The 18,504-nt window shown below is 40.9% G+C and overlaps 1 protein-coding gene and 1 pseudogene across 11 annotated transcripts in view; one reads left to right on the forward strand and one right to left on the reverse strand.

Moving 5' to 3' along the window:
• The window catches only part of C35H10orf67 (chromosome 35 C10orf67 homolog), a 105,266-nt gene that overhangs the window by 35,015 nt on the left and 51,747 nt on the right, over nucleotides 1–18,504 (forward strand). For all 11 annotated transcript variants that reach the window (XM_074358267.1, XM_074358270.1, XM_074358268.1 and 8 more), the window contains 4 exons: nucleotides 689–844; nucleotides 6,844–6,991; nucleotides 8,096–8,154; nucleotides 17,308–17,373. In XM_074358267.1, the coding sequence (XP_074214368.1) occupies nucleotides 689–844; nucleotides 6,844–6,991; nucleotides 8,096–8,154; nucleotides 17,308–17,373 (429 nt within the window). The remainder of the gene's footprint in view (nucleotides 1–688; nucleotides 845–6,843; nucleotides 6,992–8,095; nucleotides 8,155–17,307; nucleotides 17,374–18,504) is intronic.
• On the reverse strand, nucleotides 12,286–13,636 carry LOC105079251 (ADP/ATP translocase 3-like; annotated as a pseudogene).

Genomic DNA, 18,504 nt, shown 5'->3' on the forward strand with positions numbered 1-18,504 from the left:
CTCTTAACGCTACCTCAGTATAACATTCTTCTTCTCAGTCTGCTGATATTCATTATATACCAGTAGAACAATTTTAGTTTGTAAATCTAGCTCTTTGAAATATAGTATTAAGTATATTAGCAGATATGGTTAGGTTTTACGACGTTTCTCATATGTCCATGTGTCTAAATATATTAGTAATGAACAAGTGATAAAAAATAAAATAGTTCTCCCATAATTCCCAAAAGAGCCCAAAATGTACAATACGGTTTTGTGTGTCAGTGCTGAAAATGGGATTTTTATATCTTGGAAGTAAGTATCCATGTCTCTGTTCCAAACCATTGAGGGAATTGACTACACCACCGAAGTTCACTTCCTTTTTACATATTAAAAATTTTTTGCTAGCTTCCTTTCTAGAGGAAGATTGAAGTTGGACATTCACCATTATGATGTGGATTTACAATTAAGATTCCCTATTATTATTATCATTTGCACAGCTGATGCAGTTAGGGTAAGACACTATGCTTTGTGTTTCACAAAATAATACTGTGCTGTTTTCCATTATTGTTCAATATGACTATAGTTGTTTACTAAGATGTGTGCAGCTTGCAAAAGTAACTTTATAAGACAGAAGCTTGAATAAAACATGAAATGGTTTCTGCTGGTGCTAGCTTCGTGTCTAATTTCCAACACTGTTTTCTCCCCCCAGCAATTCTTTGAGATAGAAGAAGAGAAGATGCCTGTGCAAGACTCAGCCACTGCCAAAATTACTTTTTTGTTGAAAAAAATGAAGGAGAAAGAAGAACTTATTAAGGAATTAAAAGAAGAACTAGACCAATATGAGGAATTTGGATTTCATAAAGTTGTAAGTTTCACAGCAAAGAGTAATTCATTTAATATATGTAAATAAAGTTACAACTGTCTACAAGCTGCGTTAGGGAGAGAGGAACTACAGTTGATAAAATCAACTGGGAATCTCTCCACGACATAAACCAGTCCAACCCTTTTCTTTTCAACAGCACATTCTAGAAAACCCAAGATAATTATAAATAGGAGTAATATAATTATTCTCAATTCTTATTTATAATGGAAATAAAATAACCTATCTCCCACTGCAAAAATTATCTCACACGAGAGGAGCCTGTGAATAGATTTTTGTTTTAATTTTGAAGATTCCCACCCTTTTTTGCAGTCCAGACAATTTGAAAGACACAAAATAATCTCAAGGCTTCCAAGAAATGAACTTGGCACAAGATGATCTTACGTAGAAATACTGTCCACAAGGAAAATTCTCAGAGGGTTTTCACCCTGTTCTCCCAGTTGCAGTGGGAGCCAGGAGTGGCTTTCCTGCTCAGACAGAAGACTGATGAGAACAGAAATGGGAAGATAGGTGAGAAAGGAGAGCTTAGGTGTCCATCAAGGAGGAGACTTTTAAGGATCTGGAAAAGTGTGGTCTCTGAGGGCAAGTTCATTTCCATCTCAAGTCAGCTCTGAGCCACTGGCTGTCTTGGCCCAACCACAGTCCAGAGCCAGAGGGATTTTTGTTACTCGGTTCTAAGAGCAAGAAGTGGATTGTCTGAGTAGGAGAGGCTAACAGAGAGGCCAGAGAATAGCAATCTGTTGAGTATCAGCTAGCAGGTATCAGGTACCTCATCTGGGGGACCTCCTCACCTGAATCCAAAGGACCACATAAGGAGGTGGGGCTTTATCCTCTATAGTAAGAATGAAAGGTTGCAGTTTATTTATGTATATACACATTATAATATTATAAAGGATTGTATTATTGTATATATTTATATCACAATGTCATTATAATTAATGTACGATATATTAATACATGTGCATATACACATAAATATTGAGCCATGCATATAACATGTACAGAAAAAAATCTGAGAAGTTATACATCAAAGTGTTAACACTAGGAAGAAACACTTGTGGGTTGCTGAGCCCTTTAAGTGCAATCTGTGCTTTATCTAAATCCCACACTATTCAAAACTCCAAAGTTAGAAGAGCTAAGGAATTGAACTTGCACCATTCTAAAGGACTTTGTTTACTAACTGCTGAAGGGGTGTTTGCTTTTTTTAATCTATTAGGATTATTGTTTGTGGTTAAAAAAAAAACTTGGAGCATCTTCTAAGCAATGTAGTATTAAGTAGTATGATTGTAGATCTAATCAAGTTGAATATTACTTCATTTTACTTGTTCTGATTGCCTTGGAGGATCCAATTTTTCCATTCTTTTCTTGGGTCTACATTTACTCTTATTTTTTGGAGAAAATTATTTAATAGAAAGAGCAAAAAAAGCTGTAATAATTTTGGCTTTGAATCCTGCCTTGGCTAAAGATATCCTGCATCGACTGGCAGGGCAATTTTGGTGCATTTATTTCCCATTTGTGAAACGGTCCATGATACCTGCCTAGCCAACAGACAGAGGTATGAGGAGGAGACCTGTCGTATTGAATGTGAACTGCTTTGAGTTCCTTGAGGAAAGGCATGCATATAAATTCTAGTTATCATTATGAGGAAATACACTAATTCTTAATGACCGTCTGGTTTACACATCATGAAATGCACTGAACAGACATCTGGACTGTTGAGAACATCCCAATTCAGTAATTGAGCTCCTTCCAGTAAAACAAGAGGTCTTTCTTGGCGTGTTTATACCTCTAAGTGTCCTCAGCCCATTAGCTGGTCTGTCTGGATGTCCTGGAAGACGGACAGAGGCTTGGTGAGGACCACCGGACGTAGGAGACTCACCCTGCTCTTGTACAAGCAGGGAGGGTGTTGTTCCCTGGCTCAGGATGCCTTCCTGAAGACCTGGTTGTTCTACTGCAGTTTGTCCCCAAGGACAACACATCAGTATTTCTGTAAACACCTTAAGGTCTGAAGAAGATGAGACACTCCTGATAACTGGGCATTGGACATCTCTCCCAACTCCTTAGGACCCCAATAAAACGAAGGCTGCCTGAGGGCAGCGCAGAGCAGAGCTAACGTGCATTTGGGATGTGAACGCTGCAGAGGCGGGTCATGGCTTATATAAAAATCAACTTCTGAAAAATACGTTTTTGAAATCCTCTAGCTTTCCCAGAACTCCGTGCCACTCAAGTTCTGGGTGCTGTACCCTTTTAAATTAGAAATTTCATCTAATACAGCTGCTCCCTCTAGTGGTGTTAGGAAAAAAAAAAAAAAACCTAGAGACGCCTGGTATCTGAGATTAGATTTGGAAAAACGAATTTGGAGAAACAATTAGAAATTTTCAAAGTGGCAATGGAAATAGCTTGAAGAAAACGTGAAATAAGCAAATTAAATAATCAGTGAGGACATACTCTAGTTTTTTCTTACTCATAGTCCAGTTCCATAAATTGCTTTGTCATTAATAGTCATAATATCTCTCCAGGACTATTTTAGAGAAATCTAAGACTGTGATAGGAAAGGGAAAGTTCGATAAACAGCTAGTTTAACCTCTATTTATGACAAAATGGAAATCGGAAAAAGGAAGCTCTTCAAGTTACAGAAGCTTCCATCTCTCCAGGTCAGAACATCCTTAATGCTGAGTTTTCCCCAAGAGCAACTTCCTTCAAGTGTCTTTTGGGTTTTGGGTTTTGTGAAAAGCCACTATGACTTAATGCATACCGCTGTAGTTATCAGGTTGTCATGCTGTATGTTGATAAATCCTCTTGATAATACGAGCATGTGTCTGTCTTTCCATGCACAGGCATGTTTTCCATTGCAATCAGAGTGGTCATTTTGGAAAAACTTTGTATTTTTCTTTCCTACCCCAACATGGATGCACTGTGCAACCATCGCCCATACTCCCACCCTCGTAGGTGAACGTAATTGCTTGTGGCTGACAGTTCGGAAACAGAGCTGTCATTCCAGAGTGGCAGCTCTGCAGGGCTGCACTGCCTAGTGTGCTGCTTTCCTGGTTGTCACTCACAGGGGAAGCACCTGCTCTTCTCTGTGACTGTCATGCAGCATGGGCACACATCGGGACTGCTCCACACACTCCCCCCCAACCCCACCATCAAATTGAGATGTCCTGGAGTCTTCTACGTGGAGCCTGCAGAATTAAGATGCCAATATGGCAGGAGGGAGACTGCTGGGAGGGCACATGTGGTGCTCCTAACAGTGCAGCTCAGACTTTATTGTGTGTAGGGGGGTCACCTGCAGCTCTTGTTAAGATACAGATTCTGACAGTAGGTCTGGGCTGAGCCCTGAGATCCTGCATTTCCCAAAAGCTCCCACATGCTGCTGGGCTCCTGGTCCTTGGACCACATTCTAGCAAGGCTCGAGTCTTCAGACTCTGCGCTTGTCTTCAGAAACAATTCTTTGATGACTCAGTTTGGAATTCTGAAACCCAGAAACTGTGATACTGCACGTCTCGTGACTGTTCACAGGAGAAATGCCATGTCAGCCACCACCTGAAAGTCCTAACTCTCACTGCATGAGAGGAAAACTCTAAATTGGCAAGTTACTTTACGAATGTAAAATTCCAGAGTGATCATGGGTCCCACACAAACTGTCTTAGACTAGAATGTGACTTGAAATTGCTTAAACTAGTTAACCCCCTTTTAATGATCTCCATCCTTCTTAACTTTCATTTTTTAATGCAGTTCATTTTACAGAAGTCTCATGGTTTAAGTCAGGCAAAGCTAGTGGTATGGGCAGATGGTAGAAGGAACACCACCACAAAACCTGCCACTCAAAGTGTAACAGATGACCGTAGCCGCCCAGAACTATCCCTTTGTTCATTTTGCTAATGAGTGTCCTCATTGCTGTGGGAATCTGAATACTTAATGACCTGCAGTTCCTGCAGCTGACAGATGGTGGGGACAGAGCTAAAGGTTAACCTCTCAGAACAGGGGCTGTCGGTGGATTTGTGGGGGGGGGGGAGGAATAACAAAAGCCCTGAGTTGAACATGTTTCCCTGTTTCCTGCTTTTCTATGAGATTTTTAGAAAGTCATTTAGGTATTCGCTGCTATCACTTGTAATTTTTATACTTCATCTGATTAATTTAAATAGTTCATATTTAGTTAACAGTAATGGGGGTGCTCACCTAATCTGCTGTGGGTGTTCATTTTCTGCCACTGTTAGGAAATCTACACTTCAGTCTATTAAGGAAAATATTGTTTGTTTGTTTTTTAAAAAGCTTTTTTAGTCTATAAATACATTCTGTGATGTTCTCAAATTTAACCATGTGGGATAGGAAACTAATGACTGGGATTCTTCCTTTATTAAGAAAACAGCATAGTTTCTTAGCTTTTAACTTTGTTAGTTCTCATTAATTAAGAATCAATTGGGCTCAAACAATTTAAGTGGAATGGTGAATCAAAATCATGAAGATTCATAATTGGGCTTAGTGCAAAATTTAACATTAAGTGTTAACGTTGACGTAACTAACTTCAGTAGTAAGTCACTTGTTTTTTAAGGGTTTATGAATGTCCTGCAAAGCACTGTCACTACTCATTTTTTTCTCTCAAACCATTATGACCACAGAGGAAAACATTTTAATAATTTGCTTTCAGATATCTCTAGAGTTAAAAAAAAATATAGTTTCAAAAGGACACCAGTTATCTTCGGAGAGATGATTTTATTTTCAAGAGGAGATTTTATTCTTGTGTATTTGCAATCATAGCATTGCTACAAGAAATAAGTTATAATTCATCTCAAGATTAAAGTTCAGAAGTATTTCCAGTGTCTATATTAATTTTGAAGGAAGGCATATATAGACACGTCTCTTTTAGTGTTAGAATGTAATGACTTTCAAACAGGCACTTTAGTATTTTGAAATAATCAATTTAATTGCATAATCAATTTAATATTTTACCATCATGAAGTATAAAGTTTTGCACCAGCTTCTCCAATTCATTACGTCTTGATTTAAAAAAACCAGTGTGTGGCAGGAAAATCTAGACAGCCATAAGCAAGTATATTCAGATGTTTTCAATAGCTTTGAACCAGATGAGAAGAAGAAAAGGAGGGTAGCTTTCCCAATAAGCTTCTATCGTGTAAGAAAAAGCTTCTCCCATAATGGACGTGGCAAGATTTAAACAAAAGACACACATAATAAAAATGTAAATGAGTTTGCTTTACTAAAACTATAACTTTAAAAGTCTTTTGTTGGAAGTTATCCTGAAACCTTCTTACAAGGTAATCACTGTTTGCATAGAGATTTAAACCCATGTCTTCAATAGCATTAAACGCCTGCACAGTCCCAGTGTGACAGGCATGCAAAGCCATGTTAATGTTCAGAATATGAATTGCCTCTGGGTGGCTCCTCCACCCAGCAGAAAACCAACTGTGTGGATATCCGTGTGCCTGATGGACTCCATGCGGCTCCCAGCCTGGAAACGTCACCACTTTGACATGTGATGTGCTCCTCCTGACACTGGCAGCGCTGACACTGGGAAATGCCACAAAGGCAACAAGCCCCCCTCCCTAGCCATGCGCTTTGCCACCCCCTGGCGCTGCCCGTCCGCGGTCCCCGCGGCCTGCCTAGTTACGCGCGGACAGCACTTCAGATGCACACAGAGGGAAGTGTGGGTGGAGGGGCCCCAGCTGCCTCCCCGGACACAGCCTCCATAATGAATTGACCTGAATGATGAGGGCACACAAACAGTATGATATGCATTATTCCTGTCAATAAACTGTCCCCATGTGCTGTGGTCTTTGTACAGAACGGACTGCAGCCTTTCTTCCAGCAAGCCCCATTTAGTCTCCTTCCTTTTTACTATTCATATTATAAGTGTGTAATAGAATTCAGAAAATTATATGATAGCTCTTGTGTCTCTGTATTGTCTTGTGTTGCATATTTAAATCCTTGGCTCCCGGCTTAGAAATATGGAATTCTCCATCTTTTAGGACTCTTTTGTGAAAGACATCAGCCCTCTAAAAGCAACTCCAGAAAGGGAAAATTTGGAGTACAAAATGGAAAACGAGAGAATGCTTCAAGTCATTTCAGAACTCCGAGAAGAAATCCGACTCAATCTAAAAGAAAATTCTGTATTAGGTAACATTTTAAAGTTATGTTTGAGAAAACACAATACGTGGGGTACTTTATAAAATTCATAGCAACGTTTGTCTTTTCCAATGTGTTTGCTTATTTACATTTAAAAGATCAGTTTGATAGTCATTTTTGATTTTCATTCTTTTCTTGGAACAGAACTTGGTCGTACTCCCCTAGCCACACGTTTTTAACTCAGGGTGGTTATTTCTTAAGCCAAGTATTGGCCTTTGAAAAAATACACTAATCAGTGCTCTACATCACTTAGAAATATTATAAACAAACTTTTGCTGACTTCTGTTTCATGTGCTTAATCGATTACCTAAAAATGTGTAACATTTTAATACTTAAGCATACATATTGGGATATGCTTTGTGGAGAAACAGAGTTAGCCCTTCAGAAAATATCATACTATTTACTACTTTACCTTCAATTTTAGGGACAAATTTTAAGTACCAATTTCCATTTGTAGAACCCTCCCCCCCCCCCTTTTTTTTTACATACCATAAACATTGGTAAATGTTGCATTTAAATCATCAAAGTTAGAGTGCTCTAAAGTATTTACATGTACTGTTCTCTTTATATGTATATTGTTTATATAATTTTGCCCTTAATCTGCAGAATGAAAAGCTCTGAGTAAGCAATAGAAAATTTATAGCAAAACATTGATAAAATCAGATGCAGGACAGTATTCCTTGAATATGTAATTATACCATGCCAGTGTAGTTTCATTTCTCTTCTGACACAGTGTAACAGTGCTTTTTTCGGGTTTGGGTGGTTCTTACTGAGTCATAAGTGCCACCTGCTAAAGTAGTTTGTATTGGTTGTGACTAACAGCAGAAGTGTCCATTGCTGGTCTTGGTGAAAAGCTTGCAATCCTCAGCCACACTTGGATCTTGAACTTAGTTCTTAATCCCTATCTGACCAGCCGTCTGAACAGCAGGAAGAAGGCTGTGAATGTCAAGGGCAGTTGTGAAGGTCACAGTCCTGCTAGGACTTGCGTCCACCATGCCTGCCAGTGGTGTACAACCTGCCCTGAAGCAGGCAGATTGAATACAGGGGCATAAGCTTGTAATTTCATGGTTGGCCCCTCTCTCCTTTTGTTTACAGAAGATGAAATTATAAGTCTGAAAGAGAAGGCAGAAAAGGATCATAAAACCATTAAAAAGGTACTGTAACTTTTTTTTACATTGATGGATGACTCTTTTAAATGGAAATATCAGCATAATTGGTGAAATAACACTGTGTCCCCCTTGTGATGCAGAGAAAAGCTGACTTCTGTATTTAGTCTCTCCCATTATTTGGGTAGGATCTCTAGTAATGAAAAAGGATTCCAGCTTAAAAATGAATTAATGTTTTCTATATAAAATAGATAAACAAGATCCTACCATGTAGCACAGAGAACTTATATTCACCACTTTGTAATAGCCTATAATGAAAAAAATATGAAAAAGTTTATATATATAAAAAAGTTTTATATATATATAATATATATATAATGTATATAATATGTATAATATATATATAATATATATATAATATATATAAAACATATATATATATAACATATATATATATAACTGAATCACTGTGCTGTACACCAGAAATGAACACAGCATTGTAAACTGACTATACTCCAATTGAAAATGAATTATTGTTTTCTTTGATTTGGGTTAACTGAGTGTCTACCTTGTTGATTGTAAGAAATTGAAAAATCATGTAACATAGGAGTCCAGAGATGTGCTTGTGGAAAAATTATGTTATCAAGAATAAACAGTCTTATTTTCCAATTAGATGTTGGTTTAGGTTCATTTTCCTGTATATAAATGGACTGGGTTTGTGTTACCCAGGTAATCTCTATTTAGAGCAGGGAATTCTTCTGGTGTTTCCTGGTGCATCTGATGGGCCGGACCATGGCAGGTCCACCCACAGGTCAGATGCTCCTGCTTTGTGCTTCCTTCGTTCTCACAAGTGTTGCAGCTGTGGTAGCTTTCAAAACCCTTGCCTGTGATGGTCAGGCTGTCCTGCGATGGCCCTGTGACGCAGAGACAGCACTGTCTCTCAGTTTCTGGTATCCTCCCAGCGCTCAGCACAGTGTCTGGCATACTTATAAAAATGCTCTATGAGTGCTTCACAGAATGAGAATGTAGTTAGAGATCATAAAATTTACAGATAAAAATGTGGATTTACATCCCTGAATTACTCCAAATAAATGTAAATGCTTTCCAGTAACTGGATTGAATATCAATTTTTAATGAAGATTAATTAAAATTAGATAAAACTTCAATTCCTCAGTCACACTAGCCTTGCATCCAGTACTCATGTGACTAAGTTTAGATTCAGATTTCAACCTGATTTTACAGTTGAAGGTATTCTTAGGTTTTAGATAAAATTACCTCCAAGAACTGTTTTTAAAAGAAATGCATCCCATGATGGGTCAGAGTTGGGGGATGTTTTCTGTCATCACTGAATCCATCACAGGCTTCTACAACATGATGTCATTTTCTTGTGCTTCATCCTATTTTCAATGGTGACAGTGCAAATGCCATTCTTACCAAGATAACAAGAGTCTGTGAACAGAAAAAGTTTAACCTTCTTGGCATCAACTTCCAAGAGTGAAAATGAGATCTCAGCTTTCTGGTTTCAATTAGTAACCTTCAAGGGAACCATCTCGGTTTATGTAAATGTTTGCCAGGCTGTTCGTTCTGTACTGTCACTGGTAGAGATGAGTTGGGTGAGCCTAGTAGTCTTTGGGGAGAGTTCAAGAAAATTAAAGCAAAAAGTCTCACCATTAAGCCATTGATTAGAAAGAAACATCCCCACCGAGTGGCTGGTTAGACCCTGTGTGAGCTTAAATATTTCTATTAAATGCTGCCTGAGCTTTCTAGTTCTGCACTGCCCAGTGGTTGTCACCAGCCACACGTGGCTATTGAACACTTGGGTCTAGTACAGCTGAGAAGTGGAATTTTAATTATATTTAATTTAATTTTAATGTAGAAATTGATATTCGTTTCAGTTAGTGAAAAACCTTCATGTATGTTTTGAATAACTCGAATATGTGAATCTACTTTTTTACCTGTATATTTAATGAAATCTAGATATAAATTGAGTATCTCCAGTGGAATTTTAGCCCCTAAATTGAGATGCGCAGTAAGTGAAAAATCACACTGGATTTCAAAGACTTAGGTACTATAAGAAATGTGAAATATCTCACTAATGGTTTTTAAGATTGCTTATTACACATTGAAATAGTATTTTGGATACCCATTGGGATAAATAAAATATATTAAAATCAATTTCACCTGTTTCTTTTACCTTTTTAACAAGGCTACTGTAAAGTTCAGAATTATGTCTGTGATTCACATTATATTTTTATTTGACAGCTCTGTTCTAGACAAATATAGCAGACCCCTAGTCTGATCATTTTTTGGATTCTGGCTCTTTTTTTTTTTTTTTTCTTCGTATGCACTGGCCCTCCACCGAGGCCAAGAATATAGGCCCGATTTGGTATTGAGCACAAGGAATCTAGAACCCTGGGTTCCTCTTCTGTTTCTGACACTACAGCCCCTTATCCGGTTCCTCATCCCCCTTCTTCTTGACTCTTTCTTCCCAAGTCTCTGTGTGGATGGAATGAGATAACATATGTCAGAGAGCTTCATCAGTTGAAAAGCAGATCAGGAATTGTTGAACAAATGGGGGCTGATGTTTCCTGGTTTGTTTCCAGTATCCTTCACTAAATCAATTAATTTGGCATGTTTAGTAGATGCCTTTGAGCACCAGGCACTGCTGAGATACAAAAATTTTATATGTACATCACACACACACAGAGTCCCGTTGTGAAGCAGAGCTAGTCTAGAGGGAGGGACAGAACCCACAGGCCTGTGTGATGGGGACCATAACAGAAGGATGTACGTAGAGAAGAGATGCTGGGCTTGACCTGGAAGGTCCTGGAAAGACTTCATCAGTTCCGCACCTATCTCACTCTCCTGCGCTTGAACTGATTTTTCCAGGTGGCTAGGAGGGGAAGAGCTGCACACAGTGTCAGGTCCATTTGCTGAGCTCTTCGTGACTGGGGTGCGTACAGCTTGCGGTGGAATCCGGTGAGACTAAGCGGTGAGAATTTGTGTTGCGGCAGGAAGAGGAGGAAGTGTGGGTGCGTGGAGGGAGTAGGCAAAAAATGGAAGAATGGAAATGGGCCGCTCTAGAGCCTCTGGATGAGCCACAGGGTCTCCTTTTCAGCCCTGGAAGATGCAAGTAAAAACAAGTTGAAAATGGAACTGAATTTGGGGAGGATGACTTCTGGCCATTGCCCTGGGCTCAGCATTGTTGTGTATGGGATTCAGTAAATTTTACATTTAAATTTCAGTAATCTAATGACAGCTGAATCTGTGTCCCAGCTATGGCTACACTGTGAATTCTTTTCTGAGGGGACAGACCAGTGGTCAGAGATCGCAGCCCAGGTGTGGTTGGCATCAGGACACAGCAGCATCAGCTGCTGTGGGGGCAGCTGGGGGCACACCCAGCCTGGACTGTAAGGGAGCAGGGAAGTTTGGAGGAAGGACACCGAGCTGAGTCCCAGAAGAGAGGTTAGAATTAGCCAGGAAAGGATGAAGGGGAGGTGGGAAGGGCCAGAATGTGAGAAGGGGGCATGCACACAACTTGCTAAGGCTGGAGGGTTTGTGCGAACAGGGTGGTGAGAAGCAGGGCATATTTTGGAGGGCTGTTATTCATGCCAAGGAGTTTGAGTTGCCTTCTGAGTGGATGGGAGCTTTGAACGTTGGGGCAAGATCAGATCTGTGTTTCAGAAAGAAAACAACCAAGAATTGCCAAAGCATTTTTGAAGAAAAAGAACAAAGCTGGAGGAATAACCCTCCCAGACTTCAGACAATACTACAGAGCTACAGTAATCAAAACAGCACGGTATTGGAATAAAAACAGACATATGGATCAATGGATTAGAATAGAGAGCCCAGAAATAAACCCACAGACCTATGATCAGTTAATCTTCGACAAAGGAGGCAAGAATATACAATGCAGAAAGAAAACAAATGGCAGGGAGGAAAAATTCAAAGCCAGAGAGACCAGTTATAAGGTTTCTTTTTTTTTTGGAGTCCCGATTTTATTCTGTAGCTGAATGCCCAACTTAGAACGTAATTGCAAGTATTCGGCTATGCAAAAGAGAACAGTGCCTAAGTACAAATGGGAGACATGATTTGTTTTAAATAAATACTTAAACATGGGTGGGTCCTACAAGTACTGGGAGTCTAGGTGTGCCTTGGCAGAGCTGCCTCACCTGTGGACCCACGAAGATGCCATAATTCCCCAATCAACGCATGGACCTGCGGTGTCGATGGCCACAGTGACAACGCGCTCTCGGCCAGAGCTGCCCAGCCCCCTGCAAGGCCTGGAATTTCTCGAAGGTCAATGGCCCATAACAGTTAGGTGTCAGTATCACTCTCCGGGGCCCTGTGGGCCTGGGCCTGCGGCGCCTAGATGACCTTGTTCAGTCCGTTTTACAGGACCAGCACGAAGGTGCCCTTGAAGAAGGCTTTGCCCCTTTCATCTCAGAAGATCTGCCAGCAGTCCAGGGTGCCCCTGTACATGATGTTGGCTCCTTTGCGGCCAGACTGCATCATCACCGGCGCACGGTATCGAAAGGGTGGGAGACCACGCTGGCCATGGGCGTCACCGCTGCGCGATCATCCAGCTTACCACGATGTGGGTGTTTTGGGGGTCGGGGAGCATGCCTTTGGCTGTGTCATACATGCAGAAGTAGGCGGCCCAGTAGATGATGATGCCCTGCATGGAGATGTTGAAGCCCTGGTACAGGCCTCGGACTGCGTCAGACTTCATGATCTTCACCAGACTGTCCCCTAGGCCTTTGAACTCCCGCTCCTTGCCAGACTTCCCCACATCGGCTGCCAGGCGGGTTCTGGTGAAATCCAGCAGGTAGACAAAGCAGAGGGAGGTGGCTCCGGCTGCGCCTCCAGAGACCAGATTGCCGGCAAAATACCTCCAGAAATGCATGTGCTTGTCCATGCCCCCCAGGAAGATCTGCTTGTACTTGTCCTTGAAGGTGAAATTGAGGGCTTGCATGGGGAAGTGGCAGATGACATTGGCCAGGTTGCCCCTCCAGAAGGACAGCACGCCCTGCTCCTTGGGGATGAGCACAATGCAGTCCACGACGCCTTTGTACTGCTTGTCGGCCGCAATCTGCTTACTGGCATGAGGCACCTGCAGCAGCAGCAGCTTGACCCACTCGATCGGGGCCACGTCTGTCTTGGAGATGGCGGCGGCAATGCCTCTGGCCAGGAAGTCCTTGGCGAAGGAGATGGCCTGCTCTGTCATGGTGGCGAAGCGGGCAGCGAGCAGGTGGAGAGCGGAATGGAGGCGCAGAAACCTGAAGGTTGGGCGCCGCCAGTCAGCCTTGCTGCCACCAGGACCAAAAAAAAAGAAAGAAACAGCAAGATTTCTCGTATAAACCAGGGCAACTACAAAGTCCTGAAACAGAAAGAGGACTGTGACCCTGGAGATGAAGGAGAGGATGAGTTCAAGAGATGATTAGAGAGCAAAAGTTATGAATTTGATAAGGTTGAAGGTGGGAGAGATAAAGGAGAGAGAAGTGAAAGCTGGGTAGCATTCAGATGAGAATGGGAACAGGAGTAGGGCAGGAGGGAAGCAGGGCAGACGCCATCACAGAAGCCAAGCATGAGAGTCTCAAAAAGGAAGGAAGCATTCAGTGTGGCCAGTGCTGCCAGAGGCCAGGTGTGCAAAAGGCTAAAAAGGGAAGACTGGACAGTTAGCTTTGGCAACTGTTAATTCATGAGTGTCATTTGACTGGATCCTGGAAGCAGTAGAGAAAAGGGGGTGAATGCACAAGTAGGGACAGTGAACATGGGCAACTGTCTAGAAGTTTGGCTGTGGGTGGCCAGGGAGACGTCAGGGAGGAGTTGGAGGGGGACATGGGATTGAGGAAGGAATTTTTTAAAAGGTGAAACTAGAGTGTTTTGGGGGGAGGTAATTAGGTTTATTAATTGATTTATTCATTTTAATGGAGGTACTGGGAGTTGAACCCAGGACCTCGTGCACGCTAAGCGTGTGTTCTGCCACTGAGCACTACCTTCCCCCACAAAACTAGAGTATTTTCAAATGATGTCATTGGGAAGAAGAATGAGAAGGGAAAAGCACAACAGAGAGAAGAGATAATTGAGAGATCTAAGGAGGGAGGAAGGGTGGGGCCAGTGGCCAGTAATTGATGCCCATTGGAAACTTAATGACACTTCTTTTTAGACTAAGGTATAATGACTTAACACGAAATCTTTTCCTTTCCTTCCACTTCTCATTGATTTACTTTCTCTAAAGCCTCTGTCCAGCCTTTCACAGCTTCAACTACACCACCTTATGAGGCTCTCATATAACCAGTGCTCCCTGCTCCCCAGCCCTGCTCGGGGACTGCCCTGTACCTTTGGAGACAGCCGATCCTTGATTTAGGTGACATTGCAAGATGCATATGGAGCTTTAACCCAGAGCCACTGTGTGCTCCCTCTCCCCATCCTTTCACTTGGGTCTAATTGGCATGCTTTCTCACTGCCCACTACCACTCTGCCCATCACCACTACTTTTCTCAATTCCATCTCTCTTCCTCTCCTCTCCTCCTGGAGTAACTCACAAAGAACATGGCAGGCACCTGGATTTGTTTTCTCCTCTGCACTCTCTTGCTCACCCTGTCACTTAGCGTACCTAGCCTCACCTTTACACCTTCTCATCAGAAGAGGGGACATTCTTCTTTGCCTTGACCTATCCATCCACCTGTTTGCCTGACTCCATCTCTTCCTTCCTCCTCTTCTGGGATTTCTTCATCAGCCTTTCTCTCTCTCGTGCCTTTAAGCATTTCCCTCCAGCCTACAGACATAGCCAAGGCATCATCCTGGGTGGTATCCCCTGACCTTGACCACCCCTGAAGCCATCACCATTCCGTCTTCTTCAAATATCAACAAAAAGAAATCTGTGTCTACCAGTCCCTTCTTCACGCCCCCACTGCTAGTTTTTCCCATTGATAAGGTCACAATGAGATTCCCCTTGCTCTCAGCCCATTTCATTCTTATTCCTTCTTGAATCTTCTGCATGACAGATCTATGCCCCATGTCAGAGATGCCTTCTGCAGCAATGCTTGCTTCTGATTTTTTCAGAAGCACACTTCTTCACTCTTTCGTGAGCAATACTTGTCGATAGTTTCTCTTCCTCCATCTTTCACGAGAATGCTGTCCTGGGAATTCTCTTTATCCTTGGTTGTCGTTGTTTTCTCTCTGGCTGACCTTAGACTCTCCTATAACTGGCACATCTGTTTACCGTTGACCTCCAGACTTTCTCTCCTGCTTCGTGTTTTCCCTGAACACTACATCCATAATATCACTTCCGTCCTCATCCTCAATTTCCTTGTTACATGCCCTGCGAAGACTTCCTTGACAGTCCCCTCCTGTCCCCTATGGTAATTAGGGACTTCCACTGTGCCCTCGCATACCTGGGACTATCTGCTCCGTGGAGGTCAATAACCATGTCTTATCTTTGTATCCTTTATTATCAGCTCTTAAAAATATTTGCTGAACAAAAATGCCTTCCATTTTCCTCAAACCCAGTGTCAAAACTTGAATTTATTACTCCACAAATTTGGACTTGGTCGTATTCACCACTTAAATGAATGACACTGCCATCTGTCCAGAGGACCAGAGACAAATCTAAAGTCATCCTCTACTCTCTCCTTGACATCTTGTGTCTAGTTGGTCATTAAGTCTGTAGACTTTCTCTCCAAAATTTATCTCCAGTCTCCTTTCTCTGCAGGAACGTTGTCACAGACTTGATGGAGGTCTTCCTCATGTCCATCAGGTCCTACTTCATTTTCCTGTCTCCAAGCTCATCCCCCTGCAAATCTGGCTTCCACGTTGCTGCCATGGGATCTGATACCCTCATCCTAGGTGCTAAAACTTTCACTGGTTTCCCATTGCCTTCAGCATAAAATCAGGCGGTCCCAAAACATTCTGGGTGATTTTTATGTGCCAGGAACAGCTAAGCACTTTCACATTTACTGTCTCAAATTCTTTTCAGAAAAACTCTTCAATGTCGGTTTTGTTATACTAATTTAGAGAAGAGAAAACTAAGACTTGAAGCATAGAATTAATTTACCTCCACAGCTAGTAAGCAGCAGTGCTCTGATCTGAACTGACCCCTGTTCTCTGCATCACACCTTTCTGACCTCCACTCCTAACTGAGGTGGGCAAGGACCCTCATAATTTCCCCTTGGATCACCATCTGCCTTCATTTCCTGCCATTCCTGTCTAGACGTGCCCTGGGTCCAGAAACACCGGACTCTTCCCAGTTCCTCCATCACTCCATGCTTCTCTGCGGTTACTTTGCTGTTTTGATTGCCATCTTCTTTGCCTTTCTCCTCCTCTAGCTTGTTGAACTTATACAGATCCTTCAAGACCCTTGTCCAATAGCACTTCTGTGCCATTACCACCAGGCATAGAGATCTTGTTGTAATTACTGTTGCTAGGTGATGTGGATTTTTATTCTTTTGGACTACCTGAAGATTTGATTGAGTGACCTTTTTGCTTGCGTGTTACAGTTATTTTTTTCACATTGCTCCCCTACTGTACTATATATGCTCCAGGGAAGGGATCTGTTTTCCATTTTTATACCTCCACAGCCCAACAAAATGCCTCGCATCCAAAAGGTGTTCCAAACATGTTTATTAAGTTAATAAGTATATGAATTAATTGAATGGAATGGATGTCAAAAGGAGTTGTTGAATTTTGTCAGTGTATATACCACACACAAATGACAATCATTTAAAGTACTGAGACAAGCCAAATTACTACAAAGGTCCCACAGTATATGCTTTGATGGCTATTTTCAATTGGCATAATATGGCTTGATGTGCATATAAGTATAGCACAAAAACCTAAAATAAGAGAAATGGGTCATATAAAGAGAAAAACAAAATTGCTCTTTTTGATAAACTAGGACTTTTCTTTATTTTGCATTGGTACCACATTTTGGGGGAAGTGGGGTGAGAAAGACTAAATAAATTGTTATTTTCTGTGTATGTTTTGCTTGTTTATATAATAAAATATAATAGTTGTATAATAATGTATTATTATTACATGATAATCTGTGGACTTATTTTTTTTTTTGCTTTGATTATACTGGGATCCATTTTCCCCTCACATTTAGAATCAAAATATGTTTCACTAAATTTTATTAAGGAGGAATCTCAGGTGCTCTGTTCTTATCTTTAATCAAAATGTAACATTCTTCTCTTCCAGCTAATGGATGGTAGAGACAAATTACTGTATGAGCTTGATTTTGAAAAATCATTGGTTCAAGAAGTGGTAAGAGGATTTACATTATTTCTTAATAAATTTGAATCCAGGAGTTTAATTATGAAAGTTTTATAAGCTTTATTTGTAACTATTTGCTGTGAACTCTTCATTTCATTTTTATCAATAATCTAAATGCGTGCATAATTATAAACATTTTTAATGATTGTTTTGAAGAAAACAGTTTAGGTGGTACTGTAATTAATATACTTAAAATGTAGAAGAGTCTTACGTAAGAAAGAGTATTACAATTTAAAACAGTTTACAAAATTCTTGTTTATTATAGGGATTAAAAAAACAAATATGAGAGCCCAATATTTTGAAGGATTTGCTATTTTTAGTTACAAATTGCCATAAGTGAAAACAAAAAAGAGACTAGCCAGATATTTTGGCATTCTGTGTTGGTCTCATAAGAAAACACTGCCTTTTTATGTTCTTTTAAGAGAACTTTCCAGACGGCTGGTCTTTTATTTTATCAGTTGACTACCCACCCCCCAGGATCCCCCACCTCACCCCCTGCCCATCTTATGGTGTTGTACTCTGGCTTTCAACTGATCACCACGAGTATGTCTTTGTTACAGTAAACTGACTGTGTTTATTATAATCAAAAATAAAACACAGCTTGACTTGCGTTCTAAATGTGCTTGAAAAGAATATGATACTGTTTAGAAGAGAAAAGGTTGTTCATAGGAAATCAACACCACTTCAGATATTGAAACATTCCCTTTTTTACAGCTTGTCACACTTTGTGCCAAGTCATGACTGTTTCCCTAACTCTGTTTTGTTACTCTCAGCACCATGTGTTTTGGGTGCCTTGTCATAGAAATTAATGCAAAACAATTCTCGGGGGCTACAATAAAGCCTTCTATGAAACCAGCTTGGGAATGCAGGCTAGGAAAACAATCGTGGTTAGCTAGCCACCAAAACCATGTGTTAACAAATATGTTTCTTTTGAATTCTTTACTTTTAAACACCTGACATATAAAAATTGTCTCTGTGATGGAGTTTCCTTGGTAGATTTCTCCTGCCTCATCCCATCCTCTTCTGTCATTACCCCCAAGTCCAGGAGCTGCTTCTGAAAACAAACAACTGAATGTGCACATTGTCATGAATGGAAATGTATTTTTATAGAGTGGTAAGCCA

The sequence above is a fragment of the Camelus bactrianus genome, chromosome 35 (assembly GCF_048773025.1).
Source record: "Camelus bactrianus isolate YW-2024 breed Bactrian camel chromosome 35, ASM4877302v1, whole genome shotgun sequence".
Classification (NCBI taxonomy): domain Eukaryota; kingdom Metazoa; phylum Chordata; class Mammalia; order Artiodactyla; family Camelidae; genus Camelus; species Camelus bactrianus.